The sequence below is a fragment of the Talpa occidentalis genome, unplaced genomic scaffold (assembly GCF_014898055.3).
Source record: "Talpa occidentalis isolate TD23 unplaced genomic scaffold, MPIMG_talOcc4v2.1 talOcc4.10, whole genome shotgun sequence".
NCBI classification, from domain to species: domain Eukaryota; kingdom Metazoa; phylum Chordata; class Mammalia; order Eulipotyphla; family Talpidae; genus Talpa; species Talpa occidentalis.
This window is the reverse complement of record NW_023600993.1, coordinates 88,580,737-88,600,243: the sequence shown is the minus strand read 5'-3', so window position 1 is coordinate 88,600,243 and position 19,507 is coordinate 88,580,737. Positions and strand designations below refer to the sequence as shown.

The window sequence follows — 19,507 nt, the reverse complement described above, 5'->3', positions numbered from 1 at the left end:
GGGGAAACAGCAACCAGACAGAATGAGCTGGGAGCTGGGGTCCTTGCTAATAGCTCTGAGAGCTAATCAACCAGCACTGAAGCCCACCCCACTGGTTGACTTCTTGTTTTGCATGAAATACATTTTTAAATCACTTTGACTGAGGGCTTCTGATGCTTGAGGGCATGTTGGAAGACCTGCTGTGTCTTCTGTTCTCACAAACAAACCACTCAGCTGAGATTGACTCACCAGGCTTTTGGCCCTTTAGCAAGGGGCTGGCTTTGGAGGCAGGGAAAACTAGTAGAAGATGGGGAGGAAAGTATTAAAGAAATATCAGTCTTGTTTAATTCCTTTATTAGGTATAAAGTAAAAACATAAGTTCATGGCATCAAAACACAATATGGGGTCCTGGACCCCAAAAGTCCCCAGAACAGGGCTTAGGATGTTCCAGGAGGCCAGGGGGCAGACCCTGCCTAATCCTGTGCCCCAATTCTGTGCTCAGGACAGAGACCACTGAGCATTTCAAACCACTGCTGGAGTTAGATGAAGACCAGCTCCAGAGTTTGCACTCCTGATTCTTCAGACCCAAACTCTTGGCTCAGGCTGGACAGAGGATCCCTTGGCCAAGAGGACAGAGATGCAGAGCACGATCCCCAACATGGCCTGGGCTCTGGAGTCCTAAGTTGCAGGGGAGAAGCCTGGAGCCTTTGGCACAAGGATGCTCCCATTCTCTGAAAGGGTGCAAGACATGAAGGCAGCTGGGGTGTTTGTAAAAGGAACTGTGCCGTGTCAGAGGGGCCCAGGCAGTAGCACAAGTAGATGCTGACTAGCACGAAGGGTGCTCAGAAGAGACACTGCCCTTGTCAGCTCTGGGATAGGAATTCTGTGTCTTCTTCACTGCTGTTCCAGCACCTGGAGCAGGGCTTGGCACACAAGCTCCCAAATGTTGAATGCATCGCCCATGTACACGGGTGAGTGGAGCAACACACATGTGCATATAACCCACATGTGTGCATATAACCCACATGTGTGCATATAACCCACATGTGTGCATATAACCCACACTGCACACATCTCCGCCGCCCCCCCACCTAGAAGGCACTTAAGGTTTGGCTCTGTTCAAAGAGGCAAGAGAAAGTTCAGAGACACCTCAAATTCAACCTACTGTTGGCAGCTGAGGGTCTAATCAAGTGGCCCTAGCCATATAGACCCACTTCGCTTTCTTCCGCTTCTTCAGCCTCCTCCAGCCCTGGCCCATCAGGAACCACCTGATCAGCCTCCCAGAGAAGGGATCGGGATGAGACTGAAGGGATCGGGTTCTCCCGAAGCCAGGGGTGCAGCAGGATGCCCGTGGCCGTGAGCCGCTCAGCTGGTTCCCGTCGAAGGAGGCAGCGGACCAGGCAGCGGGCAGGGGCTGAGAGGCCCTCAGGCAAGGCAAATGCCCCTCGGCGGATCTTGCCAAAAAGCAGGGCAGGCTCTGAGTCCTGAAAGGGGTAGTGGCCAGCCAGCATGGTGAAGAGTGCCACGCCCAGGCTCCAGACATCCGCAGCCTTGCCGGAGTAGGAGGCCCGTGAGCTGAGGATCTCGGGCCCCACGTAGGCTGGGCATGCGTGCTTGTCCCAGAGGGAGTCATCCGGCCCGGTCAGTACACAGGCATCCTCCAGGTTCTCCAGCACCAGCTTTGTTCTGCAGCCAGAAGAGAGACACAGGGGTTAGCTCCTATGGGGACCCCCATGCCATCAGCTCAAACTATTACCCTTAATAGACCCATTCCCTGAGTCCCTGAGCTGGCATTTGGCAGGCATAAGCCAGTTCTGTGAGGCTGAACAACTGATCCCTTTTACAAATGAGGAAGCGCAGGCTCAGAGAGGCCAAGTCGTTGTTGAAGGTCACAGAGCAATTACATTTGAACTAAGACTCTGAGAGGAACACATTTCCCAACAGGCCCTCAGGGAAGGCGGTTGAGGGGGCCTCAGACAGATAATGAGAGAGATAGGAAGTGAGGACTCTGCCAAGCCTGAGCAGATACCTGCTTCTAAGAGCCGTACTGTCAACACTTAGGGAGATATACGGGAACTCTTTGGACTAACTGGGTAATTTTTTTGAAAGTCTGAAAGTATTTCAAAAAAGTTTAAAAACTGTAATAGGGTTACCTTCCTCACACACACAAACCCCCCCAAATCTGGAAATGAAATTGGTGCACCCAGGAATATCCATATGGACCTAGCAGCTTGGCATGTTCCCGACACACCCTGCTTACCCACAGGCATCTGGGAAGGGGATAGAAGGTCGCACCCCTTTCTGTTCCCCCTTCTCCAAAAATCACTGATTCTCAGTTTCACAGAAACACTTCGTATGTAGGAAAACTCAGGGTCAGTTCAGGCTGTTGCATGTAGCCCTGAAGTTCTGAAAACATGGTGACAAGCTCTCCCTTACCAATGAAGAATCTGAGGTCCAGACCCTGAGTTACCCAGAGTCAGCAGGAGCCCAGCCAGCCCCCCGCTCCTCAGGCTCGGAGTGGACAAGGACCTGGGCTCTGGAGTCACATCCCCACACAAATCCCAGCTCTGCATTTATTTAGTGGTGGGATCTTGGGTGTCAACTGACTTCTCTGGGCCTATTGCTCACCTCCCACATGGGGACAATGGCCACTGCCTCTTATGTGTAAGGCTCTAGGGCAGCTCGGGAGTGCAGGTGTGCTCTTGCTCTGCCCACTGTCAGGATTGTTGCACAGGCCTGCTCCACTCCCCAGGGGCTTCCAACAGGAAGGGCTCCACTTTGTCCTGGGGACTAGGCAGTGGGGCCAGCCCAGGCTTTTCCACTTGGCCATCCTGAGCCTCAGTTTCCCCACTGTGACCGACCTCTGAGTGTCTCTGTGACCACACTCACCTCTCACAGTTGGTGAAGACAAAGCGACGCAGCTTGAGGTCTCGCAGGACGAGGCCGTGCTGGTGGCAGTGCGCCAGGGTGGCAGCCATCTGGCGGAAGAGCGCGGCGGCCTCAGGCTCGGGCAGGCGGCGGCGCTGGCGCACCAGGCTGTGCATGTCCCCGTGCGGCCTCGGGAAAAAGATGTAGAGGTGCTGGGTGCCTGCCAGGATGTCAGTGGGCCGGGCCACGTACCCGTGGTGGGGCAGCTGAGAGTAGGGCTCCAGGACTGCCATGGCTTCAGAGAGGGGGTACAACTGTGGGCAGAGCACAGTGTCAGCACAGATGGGGAAGGGGCACAGCTGGGCTGGCCTCTGAGACATTCACAGCCAACCCTTCAGACAAGCTGTGTGCCAGATGTGGGCCAGAGGCTGCAGTAGCAAGTCACTCAACCGGACAGAGCTGCCCTGCCAGCAAGTGGCAGAACCAGAGATTCCAACCAATGCACCTCATCATCGCTGCTTTTAATTGCATCTTACAAGGCATTAAGCTTCAGATAATTGAAAAATAACAAGTAACCCAGAAAGCAGATAGTGTAGAAGTAACTTGGTTGCATCGTCACAGTTGCTATTCTGGGCCACTCACTCCATAGGCGGGCATTGTGCCCGCCTGTGCCAGCACCGGGAATCTAACTCGACTGGCATGGTCCCTGTCCAGTGCTCCTGGTTCAAACAGGATACAGTAAAGAGGCCAAGAAACAAAATATCTACCAAATCTGAAAAGTGCTGCAAGTGAACTAAAAAATGCTGGAGTAGAAAATGTTTCGGAATGGAGCGCCTGTTTAAGAAAGTGGTCCAGAAGGGACTCTAAGGAGGAGCGACCAAAATGATTCAGAGACATAGAATAAGATTTCCAGGTGGGGGCCTCCCCAGTGGCGCAGCGGTTGAGCACTGGGTTGTGAAGCTGCCCACAGCCTCTGCAGCGCCAGTTTGATCCCCGGCTGCATCCCGGCCATTGGAGGAGGGTCCCGCATGGCACGCAGACCTCTCCTGCCACCCACTGCTCCCCTCAGCAGTGTACTTCGGTCCTTCTGCCTGCTCTGCTCCCCGCTCTGGCTCTGGTGAATTCTCTCACCCTCCCGCGCTTCTGACTGTACCCAGTGCTTGTATAAATAAATAAATAAATAAATCTTTAAAAAAAAAAAAAGATTTCCAGGTGGGGGCACAGGCAGTACAAAGACCCTGATGCCAGAAAAAAAAAACTTGCCTAGAAACCCAGCCAAGAATCATAATGGCTGCGGTGGGGTGGGAGAGGAGAGGGGGCATGTGGCGAGGTTGTCCAGAAAACAGCTCGGGGCTTTAGGGACATGAGATGCAAACCTCACCATTACCCTGAATGGTGTGTCCCGTGTAAGTGATGTTCAGAGAAGGAAAGTGACTTGCAATGCATACAGCTAGTCAGCAGCAGAGCTGGCATACTCGCTTTGATTTGTGAGGGGGAGAGAGAGAGAACTCCTGGCGTGCTTTTGTACTTTGCATCTCCATGGGTGGCGTGAATGAAATAATCCAAAAACATACCCTACTGATAAATTTCAGGCAAGCACATTCCTGCTTCTGTGCACTTGCACTTGCCTTTCCTGCTGCCTGGCTCGCCCCACTCATGCGAGTCTCTGCTCAATTGTCAGCTCTTCAGAGAGGTCTCCCTGCTCCCCAGCTAAAATCACCTGCACCTCTTACTCTCCCACCCCCCTCTCCCAGTTCAAGCTTTTGTGCCACAGCACTTATGATCCTGACATATATTTCACTTATTCTCTTGCTTACTGTCCCTGTCCCCCACGTGAATGGCGATTAGAATGAGAGCAGAACTTTGTTTCTGAACCACAGTGTGGTGCCTGGCACACATGGGTGCTCATGGAAGGTTTGCTGTATTAACAAATAAGATGCTAATCTACAAAGATAGACTGTTGATCTTTCCACAGTGACCAGAGGACCCTAGGCGATGTGGAAGTGCTAATAGGTCAGCCCCATAGTTCAAGCTGGCGTGAGATAGCATGTCGGAGTAGGCTCCCAAAATGTTTCTGAATAATTGCACAGGCCTGTCCATGGATAAACATGGCGCTGCTGGTCCCAGCCTGCTTTGCTCACTCCTCTCTGCATGGATCTCCTCCCCAGGGGGAACAGAGGAGAACCTGTGATACCACAGGAAGAGGCCCCATAGTTCAGAGGTTCCATAAAACACCGGTAGTAGAGCACTGGTGACCCATATCAGGCAGTACAGAGCCCAGAAAAAGTGGCAGCTGGATCCTATGTCCACATCTACCCCTGAGCAGCCGCTCAGTCTTGGGCCACAGGTCAGGCCCAGTTACCTCCAGGAGTTCTGCTGTCAACCACGTCTCACCCTTTCCTTGCACTAATATCTTTAATGGCTCCCCACAGCCCAGCAGAAACTTCCTGATGTGTCCATAACCAGTGGTCAGGGAAGCCCCCTTCATTCTCTGCAGAGCCACGCCCCCTCCCCTAGACCTCTGCGCAGCTTCTCTCCTCTGTGAACTCCCTTCTCTCCCTCTTCCTTGCTGACTGACTCCTACTCAGCCTTTTCCAATACCCTATCCTCCCGGCCCCCCACCCCCAATACACTAGAAGCTTCTCTGTGCTCTCAAGGACCTATGTGCCACCTAAGCTGTGAATTACTGCAGGCCTGGGGCCATCTGTTTCCCCTCCCTGACCTCAGTCTAGTCCTGGGGCTGACAGAGAGTTGGGAGCTCACTGGCTGCTTCCTCAATAAACACAGGAATAAATTAATGTAAGTACTCCCTAGCTCCTGGCAACTCCCTTGAGTCCAGGCCCTCTCCAGGGTCCCAAGAAGAGTGGCATGTCACCACTGTGCAACATACCTTGCAAGTATACTCGGTGCCTGTGGGGCAGTGCAGGGACCGGTAGGCCCGGCCGCCCTCCTCGGGCTCCAGGAGGACATAGGGCCCAAGCCGGGAGGCAGTGGTCACTCCAGGGGCTGGGGCTGGAGCAGGGGGCAGGCTCAGGGGCAGGAGGCAGGGGGGCAGCCTGGGCTGGAGCCCACTTCGAGCTTGTTTCCGTCTGGTATACTCAGAGTCGAGGTCATCATCCAACTCCAGCCTCTTTTTCCTGGAGCGAGAATCTGCAGGGGCAGCCAGAGGGGTGACTCGCATCTAGAAAGAAGGGGAGAAAGGCACTAAGTAAAGCTGTTTGGTGCCTCTGATGGTGGGAGGGTATAGCAGGGTACACTGCACAGTCTACAGAGAGTGGCTTGGTAGTGTGTGTTCAAACAACTAATGCACATACCCTTGACTGGGTGTCTCGCTTCTAGGAATTTATCCTCCAATTACAATGGTCAGGAAAATAATAAATATGTAAAGAGCTATTCATCAGAACCTTGTGTCTGATAGTAAAAGGCAGGACACACTCCCAGATGTCCAGCAATAGGAGATTGGTTTAAACATCATTGTACAGTCGCACCACAGAAAACTATACAACCCTGAAAAAGGACCAGGCAGTTCCCTACATACTATGTGGCCTGATTGCCAAGAAAAGCAAAACACAGAATTATGTGTAAACTATACTCTTATGTTTAAAATGTTATACAACTATATGTGTAGCTTGTTTGCATATGTAGACACTTTGTGGAAAGATATATAACAGAATGAAAAGAGACTTTCATTTTAATACTTTTTGAATTCCAAACCATGGGAATGGATTTCCTAATCAGAAATTTACCTTTAAAGAAATAAATACCTATCTGAACACACAGCTTGTTTCCAAAAATTATAATCAAGCCATCATACAAGACATGAGTCTGGTACATTCACAGATAGGAGAGATATGATCCCATTTATTCATTCAACACTCCCTGGGCAGGGTACTAGGGACAGAGATGAATGAGAAACCATTCTCTCCCTAATCATCCTGTGCAGGCAGGTAACCATAGAATCATATCTAGTGTGATCAGTCCTATAATTAGGGGAAGCATGGGGCTGTGGGGAACCAGAGAGGCCTCTGTCCCAAGCTAGAAGGTCAAGAGAGGACCTCCTGGAAGAGGTGACATCTAAACGAAGGAGAAAGGTAATGTGGAAAGGTAAAGTCTCTTTCTGTGGTTCTCAAACTTGAGCAGCCCCTGCAATCATTTAGAGGCTTTGTTAATATACACATTGTTAGTCCCCACTTTTAGAGGTCTGCAGTGGGTTCTGAGAATCTACATTTCTAACAAGCTCCCAGGTTAGGTCGATACTGTTATTGCTAGAATTTGCTATTCTAGGAAGAGGGAAGAGGCAAAAGAACATAACTACAGTTGGGAAATCAGTGTGATTGCAGAAAACCATGAAAGTATTAAATATTTAAGGTTGGCGAGATTAGGGAAGGCACCCCTGTGAAGGGCTCTTCAAGCATCATATTGCAGCTAAATATCAGCAGGTGGCTAACAGGATATAAGCTGAAGCATTGTGTGCAACTCCCAGTGAAATGTCCTTATTCCCTCCTCCCTGTAGGCTGGAATGTGAACCTGACTGCTGGAGCCACAGCATCCATCTTGGACCTAGAAATACCACACACAACCAAGCAACCACTGAGAAGCCCGAGTCCCTGAGCCCAGTCCCGCCCTGGGCTGCCTGCTTCCAGGTTTTTGAAATGTTTCTATTTCATTTTAGCTGCTGTTGGGTTGGCTGTTTATTACAGTTGAGTCTAACCCTAATTAGGACTGGTGATATTTGGACTTTGTCCAGAAGACACCGGGGAGCCAACTCCTAGCACGGGAACAACACATGTTTAGGGTGGATTTGAGAGAACAAGACAGGACCAGGGGGACCAGCAAGGAAGCCAGCTCACAATCCAGACAAGAGAGGACGACTAGGAGGCGCGAGTGGGAATACAGACACAGGTCAAGGGCTCAATGGGGGGAGGAGGGGACCAAGAGGACTCAGTGAGGGGCTTGGACCTGGGGGTGAGGAAGCAGGCAGAGCCAAGAGCAAGTCCAGCCTTCAGCTCCTTGGTGAGGAGGGGTGGTGCTTCATTTCCTGAGCCAAGGAAGTAGTCTTTATTTGGGAGATGCTGAAGAAAACTGTTGCGTTTAACTTGGGGTGAATTTTGACAATATCAACATGAAACCAAAAATGTGCTTTGATAGAGGCATGGTTTTTTTTGTTTGTTTGTTTGTTTTGTTTTGTTTGTTTGTTTTGTTTATACATGCACTGGGTACAGTCAGAAGCGCGGGAGGGTGAGAGAACTCACCAGAGCCAGAGCGGGGAGCAGAGCAGGCAGAAGGACCAAAGCACACTGCTGAGGGGAGCAGCGGGCGGCAGGAGAGGTCTGCGCGCCATGTGGGACCCTCCTCTGGTGGCCGGGGAGCAGCCGGGGATCAAACCGGCGCCGCAGAGGCCATGGGCAGCTTCGCAACCCAGCGCTGAATCGCTGCGCCACCGGGGAGGCCCTAAAAATGTGCTTTGATTCAACAATTACTATCATTGCTAGGAATCTACCACATAACATATGTGCACACGTGGGGAGGAAGACAGAGATGATGGTACAAGGTTATTCCTGCAGCCCATGTGATCGAAACAACTGAATGTCCATCATTAGGGAACTGGTTTAAAAAAATTGTATTTTATCCATCATGGTACAATTTGTAGTCATCTAAAAGATGGAGGAAATTCTTTATGCATTCCGAAGACCTCCAGAGTGAACTGTCAAGTGAAGAAGTGGGGGCGGGGTCAGATGGACTTGGTCAGGGAGAGGGAAGAAGAGATACTTTGTACTGTGTTTGTTGAATGTTGTGATGTAAGCCCCCATTGCCTTTGAAAGGGAGAGAGGAAAGAAAGAAAGGAGGGAAGGCAGATGAAGGATGATGAATAAATGAGGGATGTACTGAAAGTAACCCTGAATGTATTCTGGAATAGAATAAAGTGAACAAAGCAAGCAGTTGAACAATACACCTGACACACTGCTTAGGGAAAAAAAAAAAACCACCAGCTTTTAAAACAGTGTTTTGAGGGAAAAGGAGGGATTGGGGTCAAAATAAGGGGGTTGCAATTTTGTATGAGGAATATAAAAATAAAATTTAAATTTAAAAAAAATTTTAAAAATTAAAAAAAAAATAAAGGCATTGGGGGAAAATCAGCTGCATTTTAAAATACTAAAATATTTGTATTGAAATATATTATAAAATATAAAACATTCAATGTTATAAAATAGAAAAAAATAAATAAAAGTGTTTTGAATATATGTACTGACGGATGTGTAAACGCACAGGAAAAGCTCTGGAAGGACCCAGACTGAACAGGCCATAGTAACTCCAGGCTTCCTGGAAATCTTCCTGAAGAAGAAATTTGGAAGGGAGACAAGGGAATTTTCAGTTCCAACATTTTAAAATAAGGATTCTACCTTCATTTATTGCTTGAGTATTTCAAAACAGATGGAGAGTATTTTTTTCAAATGCAAACTTTACCTACTATTGCCTGAGGGCCAAGAGCTAAGGGTACCCCAAGGTCTACATGCCTTAGTCCACCAGACAGATCAGTTTCACCATCAGGTAAGAACTGAGGCAGGGCAGGGAGGGTCTCTCCACGGCCCCAGATCCATTCATTCTACTATGGCGGAGGCCACACTCGAGCAGCTGTGTCACGGGGAGCCAGGTGAATGAAGGAGAGGACACTGGCAGGGCAGGACAAAGAGGTTCTCTCCATTTGCCATTTCAACTTCCAGGTGAGGGATGAGAAGTCCAGGTGTGAGGTGTTAGAGGGAGAGACTTGAGCCCAGTTAAAGACTTCCCCAACGATCGAGGCAGGATTAACAACAAACATCCTTCCAAATCAGTTACTAGACAGGGGACCCTGTCTCAATTTTGCTTCTCCCAAATGCTGGGGCTGCCTTGGGAGGGAGGGAGGGAGCCTCGACAACAGAAGGCCATTAATCCCTCTGGTCAGAATACAATAGGGGGTGGCTGTAAACAGTCCAGACTCAGACCCTTCCTGCTCAGGTAGCCCTGGGCCATTCTCCAACCTTCCCGAGCCTCAGTTCTCTTCTCTCTAAAGTGGGAACAAGATGCGAAGCCCACAAGATTTTTTTTTTAAGATTTATTTTTTATTTCTTTATGCATACAAGAACTGGAGGGTAGGCAAGAGGTGGGGGTGAGAGGACTCACCAGAGACAGAACAGGCGGATCTACTGAAACAGAGAGCAGTGGGAGAGACAGGAGAGGTCTGGTCTGGTCTGCTGCCATGTGGGTCAGCTCCCTGGCTGGCAATAGCTTGATAGTGCTGAGACTTTAACCCCTGTGCCACCTGGGAGGCCCAAGATTTTTGTGATCAGACAACGAAAACACAAATAAATCAGGATGGCCCCTTTGCAGGGTAGTTGTCAGCAAACGGTCACTACTATGGTACCATTAGATTATTGTTTTTGTTATTCTTAGCTGAAGGTGCTTAAGTGCCACCCTGGGGAGTCTTAGAAATCTCCCCAGGGGCGAGACTGGAATGACAGTCCTTACCTCACAGGGTGTTCTGGGAGTCAAGCTCCGTGGTACCTAGTTGATGCTCGGTACCCCGGAAGCACTAGATTCCCGGGAAGCACTAGTCTCAGGGTTTGGCAGGGCCTGGGGGTAAATTCCCCCGCACAGATGGCGCGACTGAGTCTGTAGAAGAGCAGACTTGGCCGGCCACACCGGGGGCTGGAGGCGGCCCAGTATATCCACTTCTTCCTGATCCCTGACATTGGGGGTGGGGGGGAAACTACCAGGTCAGACCAAACACATTCACACCACCCAGGGCGGACAGGTGAATACATGCCCCTCAGAAACACTCTGTCTAAGCCGGCCGAGGCAGAGAGGGGCACGCACAGCCTCAAGTGGGATACGCTTACTCCACGGCCCTCCGAGTCGTCACGCTGAGGACCGCGGGGCTAATACCCAGCGTCCGCGGGCGCGGTGGGACCCCGGCCTAGAGCGGGGGTGTGGCCTCGCGGCCAGGCGCCTTTGCTGCGCCGGCAAGCAGTGGCCCCGGGGGTCCCGGAGGAGACGTTCAGCGGAAACCCAGAGGTGGCAGCGAGGGTGGCCAGAGGGGGCTGGGAAGGAGTGAGGCAAAGGGGAGGAGGCTGAGCCCCAGGGCAGGGGGAACCGGCGGATGTGGGCCCTCGCCCCCCAAGCCGCGGTTGGCAGGCCGGACACCCACCGTCTGCAGGAGCTAAACACACGCGCGCACGTGACCGCGCAGACCGCAGCCGCCGCGACCCCCGCGCGCTGCACCCCGCGCCCGCTCGCCCTGCACCCCCAGCCCGTCCCGCCCCCCAGCCGGACCTGGCCGGGTCCCCCGCGCTGCCAGCAGCCGCCACCAGGAACCCAGCCCTCCCCGTGGCTCACACCGTCCGCGGAGACGCAGAACTCCAGACACCGGCCCTCTCGGACCCCACGGCCCCTCGCCGAGCCCCACAGTTGCAAAGACCCTACGACAGTGCCCAGCCTCTCCCCAGGCCCCACGCACAGGCTCCCGCACCGGGCACACCACCCCCAGCGCACTCACACAGAGCAAACAACCGCACGCCACTATCTGGGCGACACCTGGACACCTCAGCCTCGGTCCCAGGCGCCCTCCGCCGCGGGGCACAGCTGCCACTTCGGGGGGTCCGCGCCCTCTCCCCACGGAGACACACTCGGGCGCCCCCACGCCCTTCGAGGCCGTGTCACCTGCGATCTGGCGGCGACAGGGTCGGCGGGGACACTCGGCCCAGGTAGCCCTCCAGACGCGTGTGTGTGTGTGTGTGTGTGTGTGTGTGTGTGTGTGAGACACGGGGCAGCCCGCAGCCCTCCAGACGTGTGTGTGTGTGACACGGGGCAGCCCGCAGCCCTCCAGACGTGTGTGTGTGTGTGTGTGTGTGTGAGACACGGGGCAGCCCGCAGCCCTCCAGACACGTGTGTGTGTGTGTGTGTGTGTGTGTGTGTGTGACACGGGGCAGCCCGCAGACGCAGTCCTGCCGCCCGTCCAACCTGCCGGCCACGCGGCCGCGCTCCGCTCCCCGCCAGGTACCTTGCCCTCGCGCGCCCTGGGGTCCTGCTGTCACAGCCCGAGGTCAGAGTCGGCGGGGCGGCCCCGGTGGACCGGACCCCGCTGCGCGGCGACTGAGCTGGGGATCCGGGCGCAGCTCCGGCCCCCGCCTCCGTCGCCGGACGCGCGCCGAACGGTCGCAGCCCGGGCTGCGAGTGTCTCGTGGGCGCCGGGCGCGGGGCTGGGGCTCGGCGGGGTGATGTAAACCTGCGCTAATCGGCCGCCGCCTGACGCCCTCGGGCGGGGCATTGCACCATCCCCGCTCCGCCCCGGGGGTCACCGCCCGGCACGCCCCGCCCCTGCCCCGCCCGCTCACGCCAGCCGCGGCCTCCCTACCTATCACCTGGGGGCGGCATTTTGCGCTTCTGAGCTGACTCAGTTTCCCCATCTGTGCGATGGGAACGGCCTTCGTAGTCAGTATGGCCTTGAGGAGAGCAAACCACGGCTAGTTCCTGGTTCCCCTCGTTGCTTTATTAACCCACCCCCCCACCCCAGGAGGATCCTGTGCAGGCAGAAAGTTCATTCTCCCCTTTCCACTAAGGGGCAGCCTGAGGCCCAGCTGTGGGAAAGCCGTCCAGAGCTTCGCAAAGAACACAGGCTTACCTAGGAGCTGACGCCGAGCTCAAAAGAGCCAGTCAGGTGCCCTGCGGGAGCCTGAAGGTGGGTGCGCTTCGCAGCAGACATTTCATAGAAGCCTCGTGGTTAAGGGCAAGCACCCTAGAAACAGTCTACCCCCCTCTGCACCCTACCTCTGCCCAGACCCCTTGTGCGACTTCAGGAGAGGGATTTAAAACTCTGCTTCATAAAATGGGCTCCTACCATACACTCGATAGGCTTGCTGCTTGGGTTTAGTAAGTTAGTACAGGGTAAGATGCTTAGAACAGCCGTGGCACAGGTGGGTGCTCAATAACGAGAGTGGGAGAGGGAAGGGGCGTATACAGGAAGCAGCCAGTGCTCTCTGGTCTCTGCACAGCCCCAGAGCTCCAGCTCCTTTCTTAGAAATCCCTTTTCAGTCTTGGTGTCTGAATTTACCAGTGTCCAAAAATAACTCCTCCAGGTACAGGTGGAGCCGGAGGTAGATGCAGTCGCCTTTGTTTTCCTGATTCCAGAACCCCAGGGATCGGCTTACCAGTGTCTCCTAGCCTTCCAGGGAGTTCTGGGATCTCATTTAACCCTGGAGACTCCCCTGCCTGGGAAGGATGAATGAACTTATTTTCTATGCAGGACAGGTAGACTCCAGTGGGAAGGCCCCACAGCTGTCAGGGGCAGAGAAGGCAGGAAGGCTGTCCTCTGAGCATCTGTGCTCACTTCACTCATCCATTCCTGATTGGTGCCATCAGCCCCTGTTCTAAATGCCAGGGACTCAGCTGCAGCAAGACGGACCCATCCCTGTCTTCATGTAGCTTATAAATTGATAGGGAGACAGACTGTTATCAAGAAAATAAAATTAATAACTGGGATCATTCAAATAGAGGGTAAGTAATAAAAATAAGGATAAGGAATAAAAATAGGACCAATTTGTTCTCTATCAGATTATGATTGAGGGGTGGCTATTTCTACTAGGATTTCTCAGGAAGGTGATGTTTAAACTAAGATCTTCAGAAAGAGAAGGGATGTGGAGTGCAGAGGTGTGAAGGGAGACAGAGGGGAAAGTCAGTGCAAAGGTCCTGAGGCACTTAAGGAGCTTTAAGATGGGCACTGTCACCTCTGTCACCTCTGTTTACTAGTCAAGGCCATGGGCTTACCCAAGACCACCCAGCTTGTCCTATGGGGCACATACAAGATTTGAACCTGGGCTAGCTGACACCAGTGCCCACACTGACCAAGAACATTTCACCATCTTTGCAACCCAGCAGCTTTCATCTGGATTAAGGCTATGACCACTAGGTCTGGACCCTGGGCATGGCCATTGGCTACGGGCCTGGCCAAATCCCAATTCTCAAGACCAGCACTCTCCCATAGAACATAATGTGAGCCCCATATGAATTTAAAATGTCCTAATCACACATTAAAAAGGAGTAGAAATAAATAGGTGAAAATAATTTTAAGAACATATTCTATTGAATCCACTAGATCTAGCATATTATCATTTCAACTGATAATTTAAATTTTTTTTTTTAAGATTTATTTATTTATTTATACAAGCACTGGATACAGTCAGAAGCGTGGGAGGGTGAGAGAATTCACCAGAGCCAGAGCGGGAAGCAGAGCAGGCAGAAGGACCAAAGCACACTGCTGAGGGGAGCAGCGGGCGGCAGGAGAGGTCTGCGCGCCATGCGGGACCCTCCTCTGGTGGCCGGGGAGCAGCCAGGTATCGAACCGGTGTTGCAGAAGCTGCGGCAGCTTCGCAACCCAGCGCTCAACTGCTGCGCCACCAGGGAAGCCCAATTTAAAATTATTAAAGCCATCATCTAAAAAAATTTCAGACTAATGCCTTTAAAATCTGGTGGGGATTTTACACGTAGCTACAAGTCAGCATGGAAGCTAAATTGTCCATGGTTAAAGTGAATATTGTCTGACCAAAAAAAAAAAAATGAAGTTATGTTTAAAGGGGGAAATAGTCTACCTGTTTTTAAATTAAAATTCAACAAAAAATGCATCTCCTCAGTCACACTAGCCACATTTGATGCTCAGTAGCCACCGGTGGCAAATGGCTGCCTTACTCAGCAGCAGAATCCTAGACCCAGAATTCCTGACACCTGTGGTCCTGACTCATAAAGAAGAGACGAGCCTATTCTGTTAGGTCTAGAGCATAGATACCGAGTAGCCTTGAGCCTCAGTTTCTGCATCTATAAAATGGGGTTAATTATACCTTCTGTGCTGCATAGTCCCAGGGAGTGAATGCACTGAGACAGCCTTGTGTCATAGTTAAACCACCTGGTTCAACTCTTACTGCTTCCAAGTGGGGACATTTGGGGTAAGTTACCTGAGCTCTATGCCTGTCTCTGTGCTCATGTTTGTGAAATGCCTGCAATATAAGTGCTTTATAAGCATTTGTTTAAAAAAAGTGAGAAAATAAATGGTGACTAGCCCCCCCAACTTAAATGCAAAATTGTATGCTTTTCTGGAGAGGTCAGCGTTCATGAGCTTCCTTCTCTCCAAGCTCAGAAAGTCCGCTACCAAGGGGAAGAGCCACGCAGGCTGCCTTCCTACCTTCCCTGGGCCTGTGAGCCCAGTGTCTGACCTCAGCACCATGACCTCCAGGGTGGGGGTTCTGGATTGCTAAAATCAGGGCCATGCCCACCTTCTGCCTTTTTACTTTGACTGCTGAGTGTCTGAAATCCCATCATGGGGTCCTCACAACTTTCCTCTTTACAACTTTTTTTTTTTAAGATTTTTTTTTAAATTTTTAATTTATTTTTGCATAGAAGAACTGGGGCACAGGCCAGAGATGTAGGGATTAAGAGGATTCACCAGAGACAGAGTGGGAAGCAGAACAGGCAGATCGACTGAAATACACTGCTGAGGAGAGCAGCGGGCGAGACAGGAGAGGTCTGCCGTGCCATGTGGGTAGCTCACTGGCTGGGGATCGAACTCAGGCTATAGTGGTGACAGCGCTGAGTCTTAACCCCTAGGCCCCCAGGGAGGGCCTTCTTTATAACTTCTCCCCACAAAAGTGAAAAGGTGCCTTGGACAGACCCTGTGAGATCATGGGCTCATCACCTCCCCTCTTGGGGCATTCATTTTCTGATCTGAAAAATAGGAAGAGAGGGTTAGATTAGGTTGGTGTTTTCCAAAATCATATAATGGTAGGATGCTGGATGGTCTTAGGGTCTCAGGACTCTATGAAGTATCGTTGAATTATATTGTTATACACGTATTTCCTTTTGATTTTTCTTCCTGTACCTCCAGTTACTCAAAGAAAGTCTTAACAGCTTTCATGTCTTGAACATGTCACTTGTGAAGGAAGAGAGGACAGGGCTCAGTTGAGAGGCTCCAGCTACAAACAGGATGTAGCTCAAATTAAGAATCTTGTTTTATTTCCCTTGTATTCAAGTTTACAGCTGATTCCTCCTTCTGGCAAGCGATGGTGGTTTTCCGTTTGAGACCAGTGCTTTCAATATTCCATTCAAAATAAATTTGCCTAAGTTTTAAAAATGAGCTGACGGAAAGAAAAAAAAAATAAAACAGGACATGTTATACAGGTAGGTGAATGGGTTGGGGCCAATCGATTTGGGAAAGACTGTGGGTGATTCAAGAGTTGCAGCTCTAGCCTTGAGCTCCTCTTGGGAAGCCCTTATTAGGAGACTGGGCACCTCCCTTTTCTCTGGGGCTTCTCAAGGGCTTTGCAGAAATCCTTCATCATCCATGGGAGGCCTGTGCATTTTATGCAGCATCTGCCCGGGGAGTGCCCGGGGCAACCATAGCCCCCTGAGCCTTCTGAGTCTGCCCTGTGGGCCCAGATTTGCAACTCAGAAAGAATGCGACTCTTGGCCCGTGGATGGGGCAGGGCCCTGTGTGGGAGCTTCCCTTACATCAGCTCACTGCCTCCTCAGGCCTCCACACCAACTTGCCTTTTCATCTCTGGAGACAGATGAGGAAACTAGGGCTCAATGAGGTGACATCACTGGTCTATGGAATGAGGGGGCTGTGGGTGGGGTTCAAAGCCCAGGTGGTCTTTGTCTACTGCTATATGCCACCTGCTTGGCCTGTCCCAGTTGCATGCCGCTGGCAAGTCACACAGCTACTCTGAGAGCCAGAGCTTCATCTGTAATTTGGAATGAACAGCAATACCCTTCCGTTAGGGTTATGGAACTGCTTATTGTTTCTGGGGACTGTTGTTTGATTCAATGGAGGATTCAATGAGTTAATGCAGGTCAAGTGCTTGGGAAGTCCCTGCACACAAAAGCACCTGACAAGTGGCCGGCAGTATTTCCACGGGGCCCAGCTGCCCTCTCACTCCCCCTGCTTCCTCGCCTCCCCACACACTTACCCCTTGAGAGCTGAGGGTGAAGTTTGAGATAGACAATTTCCATCTCAAGTGAGTGATGGGTGTCAGTCACATGGCAGTCCTGGCTGCTTTCTCGTGAATTCCTGACCACAACCCTGTGAGCTAAGGATGAATTGATGCCCATTTTGGCCAGTGAGAAAACCAGGTGCCAGAGAGGGAGAGTAATTTGCCCAGGATCACACAGCAAGTCGGGGGCCGGGGGTTGAACCCAGGTCTGTGTGGTTCAAGCTCGTGCAGTTCCAGCACTTCAGGAGCCTCAAAGAGATTGAGTAAAAGTTTCGGGGAAGTCCCAGGCCCTCCTCCAAGGCAAGGGGGCCTCTCTGTGTGGTTGGAGGAGCTCAAGCAGCAGCTGTGCCTGAAGACCTGCAGGAAGAAAGCTAGGTTTGGATCTGACTTTGCATCTGACAGTCAGGTGGCCTTGGGCAGCCACCAGTCCCTCTCTAGGCTCAGCCACATAATTGCTGCTTTGTGTTTGTAGGGGATGGGGGGGAGATTCTCTACACTTCCAGGGATTCTGTTTCTTTCTCTTACCTTCCAGCTGGGGGAAGGAAGCCATCCAGATCCATCCCCTCCTTACACTGGAGTTACTGAGTTATCTGGTTCCTGCCCTGATGCCTTCTTTCCTGCCTGCCTCCTGCTGGACCTGAAGCCCTCAGGGCGAGGGAAGGAAAGGGCTTGTGTGTTCAGTCCAGGCCTCTGCCCAGCCCTTCCCTTTCTGAGAAAAGCTTGTGAGGTGGGGGTGGGGGCGGCCAATGTGTCCAGCCAACAGCCAGTTGCATCAGAAAGCCTTGCGCAAGGTCCTCCTGGTTCGGCACGGAGTCCTGACCCCTAGCCCTTATTCCCTCCTGCCCTCCTGGGGTGCCAAAGTATTAGGCCTATGTCCCTATTGGGGACACTGAGTCAGGTCTGGCCTTCAAGGTGTGATCTGGGGAGTAGAGAGGATAGTAGGTAGGGTTTGGGGCAGGCAATGAAACTTTAGCCTGGAAGGTGCTCCTTCAGGAGTCCGGGTATCCCCACCTGGCAGCGCTTCCCTGGAGAAGGAGGAACCAAGTACCCGAGACCCTGACTGAGCCCTGATCCTTGACTCTGGCCACAGACTGAGCCCCAATCCCCGACTGAATGCTGACTTACCACTGCCCTCAGCCATGGTGAAATCCTGACTCCGCCCCCAAACCGAGCCCTGACTTGGTCACTGACTGGGCACCTCTGCAGACAAACAAAGCTCTAGCTGATTGCCCCTGACCCCAGGCCCCAGGTAAACCCCAGCTCTGGCCCCCGCCGAGTCTGGATACTTTCTCCAGAATCAAGATTGCCTGCTCAGACTTGAAGCGCTTAGGACCTGCTGGCATCCCCCTCTTGTCACTTCACACCCTTCCAGGCTGAGGGTAACCCAAAGGCTGGATGAACTGGGGGCCCCCTGGAGCTGTTCCCTGACTAGCCCAAGGCTGTGACTCAGCAGGGTGGGGACCGGAGGTGGAATCAGGTAGGGCTGTTGGGGCTGGATCCAGGGCAGGTGCTGAGTCAGAGCAAGGAGAGGACAGTGAGGTTAGAGCTATGCAGGGGTGGGGGGAGGCCCAGGTCTGGATATGGAGGGTGTGCGGGGCAGCCAGGTGGGCAAGGTAAACAGCCAGCCCAGGTCCTGACCTCCTCCACCTACCCATTCATGCCCGTTTTCCTATCACCCAACCACTGTGTTCTTTCAGCACGTACTATTCTTTTCCTTTACAGCACATGTTAGAATTTAGAATTTAGAATTATATTTTAGTGTCTGTCTTCCCCCCTAAACTAAACTCCCTTAGGGAGGGCATCTGCCCACTTGGCTTATCAGAGTCTCACCAGCACCTGGTACACTGTCTGGCGCGCGGTCAGTGCCCAGTAATATATTCATTCATCTCTCGTCCATCCATTTACCATTTACTCATAACCCATTCCTTCCCATTGCCCCCCATTCCTCTCCCCATTCAACTTTATCCTATTATTTCTTCATCCTTCCATGTACCCTCCCTCGACCAGCATCTATCAACCAGGCATCCATCCATCCACCTACATATCTTTCCAGCATTCATCAAACCGTATTCATTCAACAAGTATTTACTCAGTATCTACTATTTGCCAGACAGTTTTAAATATTGGGGATACTGCAGTGATGATAACAGATAAAAATGGTGCTTACTTGCCAGTAGAAAGAGAAGATTCAAGACATAAATAATAAATACTTAAACCATAAGGTATGCTAGAGAATGAAGGTGCTAGGGTGAAAAGTTAAGAAAAGATAGAGGGCAACTGGAGAAGGCCTGAGGGCCTGGTGGAGGCCGTGACTGCAGTGAGTGGGGTGGCCAGGGGGTGCCGTGAGACTGTCTGGAGGACACACTGTTTGGGCAGGAGGAGTGGCTCATGCAAAGCTCCAGGGTTGGCTGGGGTGCCAGCATTGGGGGTCCGTGTAGCCACAGTGGGACAAGTAAGGCAAGGTGGTGGGAGATGAGGTCACAAAGGCGGGGATCCAGACCATCTGGAGCTTTGAGGTTTTTGAAAGGACTCGGGAGAAGGGAGCAGATGTTGCAATAATTCAGGTGAGAACCTGCGGTGGCTCAGAGCAGGGCTAGGGCTGTGCAGGTGGTGAGATGGGATTGGGTTTGGTGTATTTAAAAGGTGAA

At 52.0% G+C, this 19,507-nt stretch overlaps 1 protein-coding gene and 1 long non-coding RNA gene across 4 annotated transcripts; both read right to left on the bottom strand.

Annotated features, from left to right (window-relative positions):
- Positions 1-287: 287 nt before the first annotated feature.
- TRIB3 (tribbles pseudokinase 3) lies at positions 288-11,975 on the bottom strand. The gene is made up of 4 exons (XM_037497516.2): positions 11,885-11,975; positions 5,738-6,028; positions 2,869-3,161; positions 288-1,665 (listed from the first exon to the last, which is right to left on the bottom strand). Exons 2-4 carry the CDS (start codon positions 6,026-6,028, stop codon positions 1,176-1,178), a joined length of 1,074 nt encoding a protein of 357 aa, XP_037353413.1. The 5' UTR covers positions 11,885-11,975; the 3' UTR covers positions 288-1,175.
- A 3,482-nt stretch (positions 11,976-15,457) lies between these two features.
- On the bottom strand, positions 15,458-18,547 carry LOC119254073 (uncharacterized). 3 transcript variants are annotated; one of them, XR_008552554.1, is made up of 5 exons: positions 18,511-18,538; positions 17,985-18,059; positions 17,385-17,496; positions 16,836-17,216; positions 15,458-16,004 (listed from the first exon to the last, which is right to left on the bottom strand). It is a non-coding gene; the product is annotated as an uncharacterized LOC119254073 (long non-coding RNA). The 3 variants fall into 3 exon arrangements; XR_005127271.2 differs by lacking the exon at positions 17,985-18,059 and having other exon boundaries at positions 18,511-18,543; XR_008552555.1 differs by lacking the exons at positions 17,385-17,496; positions 17,985-18,059 and having other exon boundaries at positions 18,511-18,547.
- Positions 18,548-19,507: the final 960 nt, after the last annotated feature.